Source organism: Tupaia chinensis, unplaced genomic scaffold (assembly GCF_000334495.1).
Source record: "Tupaia chinensis unplaced genomic scaffold, TupChi_1.0 Scaffold138665_1, whole genome shotgun sequence".
Classification (NCBI taxonomy): domain Eukaryota; kingdom Metazoa; phylum Chordata; class Mammalia; order Scandentia; family Tupaiidae; genus Tupaia; species Tupaia belangeri.
The window spans coordinates 67,513-72,816 of NW_006198557.1; the positions used below are offsets into that span (position 1 = coordinate 67,513).

Consider the following 5,304-nt stretch of genomic DNA (forward strand, 5'->3'; position numbering starts at 1 on the left):
AGGTGGCTGGACTCTCATGTAGCTAATCACAGTTCAAGTCCCAGACACAGTAGCTTAAACTCACACCGGGGGTGTGTGCGTGCCCAAGATCCCAAGAAGAGAATGGAGGAGAAGGGATTGCGGTGTGGCCATCTACCCTGGGGGGTGATTTCTCGCTTTCTGTCTCCCTGTCTGTCTGTCTTTCTGGCGAGCGCTCGCACCCTATAGCAAAAAGTTCTCCAAAAAAAAAGACATGCAAAGTAGACATCAGCAAACATCAGGGGCTCCGAGCCTCGCCCACCCTGCCCTGGGTCACCCCATCAGTGTCTGGGGGGGCTGTGGGGCTCCAGGACGTTGACGAACACACAATGAGACGGGGTCACGCAGTCCTCGCTGCTTTGTAAATGGACTCTTCTTTTCCCCACTTGACAATACTCGCCACTGTCTCGGGCAGATAAATACACACGTCTGCCCTTTTTAAACAGCTGCAGACAGTTCCATTGTTGGTCCGCCATTAACGGCACGATCGGAGGGTCGTCCCGAAATATGTGGAACTGACAAGGGAGGCGAACGCTTTGAGAAAGGCGAAGAGGGAAGGGTGGGGGATCGAATTCGGACGGGAGAGGACAGAGGGGGTGTTTCGACGGAGGCCTGGGGCACGCAGAGGAGCCGCAGGGTTTCCGGCAGACAAAGTGGTTCATGCCCAGGTCCGGAAGCTGCAGGCGGCCCGGTGTTTTGGGGGACGATGGAGGAGGCGTGAACGGCTGGATCTGAGCCAGTAAGGGACGGGAGAAACAGGAGGGCAGGAAGGTAGTGAGGAACAGTGAGCAAGGCAGGCCGGCAGGTGGCGCCATGGTTAACGCGGTGGACTCCCGTGTGGCTGAATGCTGTCCGAGTCCTTGGCCCGGTGGTTTGAAAATCACTTCGTGTGCGTGTGCATGCATGCCCAGAATCCCAGGAGGAGGGTGGAGGAGAAGGGATTGCAGTGTGGTCATCCCCCCTGGGGGGCGATTTCCCACTTTCCCTCTCACCGTCCTTCTCTCATGAGTGCACGCGCCCTATGGCAAACACCTCAGAAACTGTGTAAGGGTTTGTGGCTGAGGAAGGGCGTAGGCTCTCACACTGGGGAAGGTGGGAGCCATGGAGGGTTCTGAGCAGAGGAGGGATGTGACCTGGCGTGTTTACAGGCACACTCTGGCTGCGAAGAGGGACAGAGACGGTGGGGGATGTGGGCACAGGAGCCCAGGGATCTGGGCAGTGTGAACTGAGTCAGGGTGGGTAGGTGTCACCTACACCCCAAGGCTGGGGACTTAGTCAGGGCAGGTTAGAAGTGGTCGGAGAGGGACCAGCAGGTGACGAAATGGCTATATCACTGGACTCCCATGTAGTCGACTGCGGTTCAAGTCCCGACTCGGTGGCTTAAACTCACGCCAGGCGTGTGTGCATGTGTGTCCAAGATCCCGAGAGGAGAATGGAGGAGAAGGGATTGCAGCGTGGCCTCCCCCCTGGGGGGTGATTTCTCGCTTTCTGTCTCTCTGTCTCTCTCTGTCTTTCTGGCGAGCACACGCACCCTATAGCAAAAACCTCTTTAAAAAAAAAAAAAAAAGTGATAGGGGCTGGATTCAGCCATCCTGAGCAGGGTGGGGTGGTGTGCCGATCGGGGCCATGCTGGGGACTGACATTTGGGAGTCATCAGCATGGAGCTGGTGGCTTAAGACCTGAGTGTCTGGGCCAGCAGGTGGCATGGTGGTCAAGGTGCTGGACTCCCATGTGGTCAACCACTGTTCAAGTCCCAGGCATGGTGGTTGGGCTTGCCTTTTCACTTTCTCTCATTTACACTCTCTGGTGAGTGCACGTGCCCTATAGCATAGCATATTTTAAAAATAGCAATAACAGGGACCGGCAGGTGGCGTGGTGGTTAAGGGCACTGGACTCCTACATGGCTGACTATGGTTCGAGTCCCGGACCTGGCGGCTTGCTTTCTCACTTTCTCTCTCATTCTATCCCTCTCTGGTCAAATTAAAAATAAATAAATAAGTAAATAAATAAAGTTCCATCAAATAAGTTTTAAAAATAATAACACATCAAATCATTATTTTTTATTTAATTTTTTCCTAAGAATTATTTTATTTAACTTTATTTATTCACTTATTTATTTTAATTTGAGAGAAACAGAGTTAGAGAGAGAGAAAGAAAGTGAGAAAGCTAGCCGCCAGTTCCAGGACTCAAACCATGGTCAGCCACGTGGGAGTCCAGCGCCCTTAACCACCACGCCACTTCCAGCCCTGAAATAATTCTTCTTTTAAAAAAAGTTAAAACTGGGACCAGCAGTTAGCGTAATGGCTATGTCGCTGGACTCCCACGTAGTCGACCGCGGTTTGAGTCCCAGACCCGGTGGCTTAAACTCACGCCGGGCGTGTGTGCGTGCGTGCCCAAGATCCCGAGAGGAGAATGGAGGAGAAGGGATTGCGGTACGGCCATCCCCCCTGGGGGGTGATTTCTCGCTTTCTATCTCTCTGTCTCTGTCTGTCTGGAGAGCGCACGCGCCTTATAGCAAAAAACCTCTCCAAAAAAAAAAAAAAGAATTATTTTATTTAACTTTATTTATTTAAGTTTGACCAGAGAGGGACAGAGCAAGAGAGAAGGAGGAAAAGTGAAAAAGCAAGCCACCAGGTTCGGACCTTGAACCCCAGTTGGAATCCCTTCTCCTCCATTCTCCTCTCGGAATTTTGGGCACACACACACAGGTGCCCAGCATGTTTCAATCTGCCAAGCTTGGGACTCAAACCTCAGTTGGCCGTGTGGGAGTCTGATGATGTCACCACTCTGCCATCTGCTGATCCCGGGATGAGGCATTTCTTTCTTTTCTTTTCTTTCTTTTTTTTTTTTTTAATAATTATTTATTTATTCATTTATTTATTTATTTTTTTTTTGGGAGAGATTTTCACTGTAGGGCGCGTGCGCTCTCCAGACAGACAGAGAGAGACATAGAGACAGAAAGCGAGAAATCACCCCCCAGGGGGGATGGTCACGCCGCAATCCCTTCTCCTCCATTCTCCTCTCGGGATCTTGGGCACGCACGCACACGCGCCCTGCGTGAGTTTTAAGCCACCGGGTCCGGGACACGAACCTCGGTTGACTACGTGGGAGTCCAGCGACATAGCCATTACGCTAACTGCTGGTTCCCCCTTTATTTTAAATTGACCAGAGAGAGACATAGAGAAAGTGAGAAAGAAAGCCACCAGGTCCAGGACTCGAACCGTGATGATCAGCCATGTGGAAGTGTCTAGCGCTTTATCCACTACGCCACCTGCTGGCCGGGGCTGAGGCATTTCTGCAATTCCGTGTTGGTTTGCACATGGGTCTTCCCTCACCTCAGTCCATCCCATCCGCCTCCCTCACCCAGGTGTCCTACGCCAGACCCAGTTCCGCGTCCATCCGGGACGCGAACCTCTACGTCAGCGGGCTCCCGAAAACCATGAGCCAGAAGGAGATGGAGCAGCTGTTCTCCCAGTACGGCCGCATCATCACGTCCCGCATCCTGGTGGACCAGGTCACAGGTCAGGCGCGGTGCCCCAGGGGGCGCAGGTGGCAGGGCACAGACCCCGCCCGGGTGGGACCTGAACCCAGGGAGCAGCCAGGGAGGGGTGGGGGTGCTCAGAAGAGGGTGGACCCTCGTGACGCCCTCGCACCTCAGCAGGCGTCTCTCGGGGTGTGGGATTCATCCGCTTTGACAAGAGGATCGAGGCCGAGGAGGCCATCAAGGGACTGAACGGGCAGAAGCCACTGGGCGCAGCCGAACCCATCACGGTCAAGTTCGCCAACAACCCGAGTCAGAAGACTGGCCAGGCCCTGCTCACTCACCTCTATCAGTCGTCCGCCCGGCGCTATGCAGGGCCCCTGCACCACCAGACGCAGCGCTTCCGGTGAGCCCCGACCCAGGCCTGTCTGTCTTGGTCTTGCAGCCCCGCCTCCTCGAACCCTATTCAGGACACCAGGACTACTGAGCAGTAAAGGGGTGGATCTGTCCAGTGTAGACAGCAGGGGCTTACTGTGTGCTGAGCGCTACCACCGACTTTTTTTTTTTTTAAGAATTATTTTATTAAACTTTATGTATTTATTTTAATTTGACCAGAGAGAGAGAGAGGAAGTGAGAAAGCAAGCCGCCAGGTCCAGGACTTGAACTGTGGTCAGCCATGTGGGAATGTCCAGTACCTTAACTACCATGCTACCTGCTGGGCCCCATTTTTTTGGTATTCTTTTCTAAGTCCTTTTTTTTTTTAGAACTGTTTATTTTATTTTATTTATTTACTTATTAATTATTATTATTTAAAATTTGACCGGAGAGAGATAGAGAAAAAAAAGAGAAAGTGAGAAAGCAAGCCGCCAGGTTCGGGATTTGAACCATGGTCAGCCATATGGGAGTCCAGTGCTCCAACCACTACACCACCTCCTGGCCCTACCACTGACTGGCATTCTTGGTATTGAGGATTATTTTTTTGAGGGATTTTTTGCTATAGTAAGCATGTGCTTGGCAGAGAGACAGAGACAGAGAGACAGAAAGTGAGAAATGTCCCCCACTCCCTATGGCCATGCCACAGTCCCTTCTCCTCCATTCTCCTCTTGGGATTTTGGGCACGCACGCACATGCGCCCAATGTAATTGTCACGCTGCCAGGTATGGGACTTGAACCACGGGCAACCATGTGGGAGTCTAGCTCCGTAACCACTACGCCATCTGCTGACTCCAGCGTTAAGGATTTTGGAGTTACCTGCATCTGCTCTCCCCTTTCTCCCTCCCTGGGGCTTGGTTCCAGCCCCCTGTGCCTCAGTTTCCTCATCTGTAATCATAATATCAGATCCGTCCTGCTTGCTGCCCGCTGGGCACACCCGTTCATTCTAAGGACAGGGCTAGAATCATTCCCATTTTATACACGGGGACCCTGAGGCACACCGAGGCTCTGTGGCTTGTTCAGCCCAAACAGAGCGAAGAAGAGACTCGAACCCTGGGGTCTAGAAGTGGGGACCATACAAGTGCCTTCTGTATCCCCTGGCGGTGACAAGCCACCCGCCCTCCAGAGCCCTGAAAGTGCGGTTGCTCCAGAGATCCAGCCTCTGGGCCCAGAGTGGACCTGCCAGGCGGGAGGGGGAGGACGAGGTCGCTGTGCAGGCGGGACCCAGCAGGGCAGGCGTGGGGCGGTGCCCGAGTGACTGCGGTTCCGTGCCAGGCGGTGTCCAGCCGGGCGGGGAGCAGGCGGCAGGCGGGGGCAGGGCCGTGCTGTGCTGGCCGCCTGCAGGGTGGGGGCGGGGAGGCCAGGCTGGCCAG

At 53.7% G+C, this 5,304-nt stretch overlaps 1 protein-coding gene across 3 annotated transcripts in view; it reads left to right on the forward strand.

Moving 5' to 3' along the window:
* The window catches only part of ELAVL3 (ELAV like RNA binding protein 3), a 12,311-nt gene that overhangs the window by 2,893 nt on the left and 4,114 nt on the right, over positions 1-5,304 (forward strand). For all 3 annotated transcript variants that reach the window (XM_006161503.1, XM_027765543.1, XM_027765544.1), the window contains exons 4-5: positions 3,386-3,539; positions 3,680-3,905. In XM_006161503.1, coding sequence (XP_006161565.1) covers positions 3,386-3,539; positions 3,680-3,905 — 380 coding nt within the window. The remainder of the gene's footprint in view (positions 1-3,385; positions 3,540-3,679; positions 3,906-5,304) is intronic.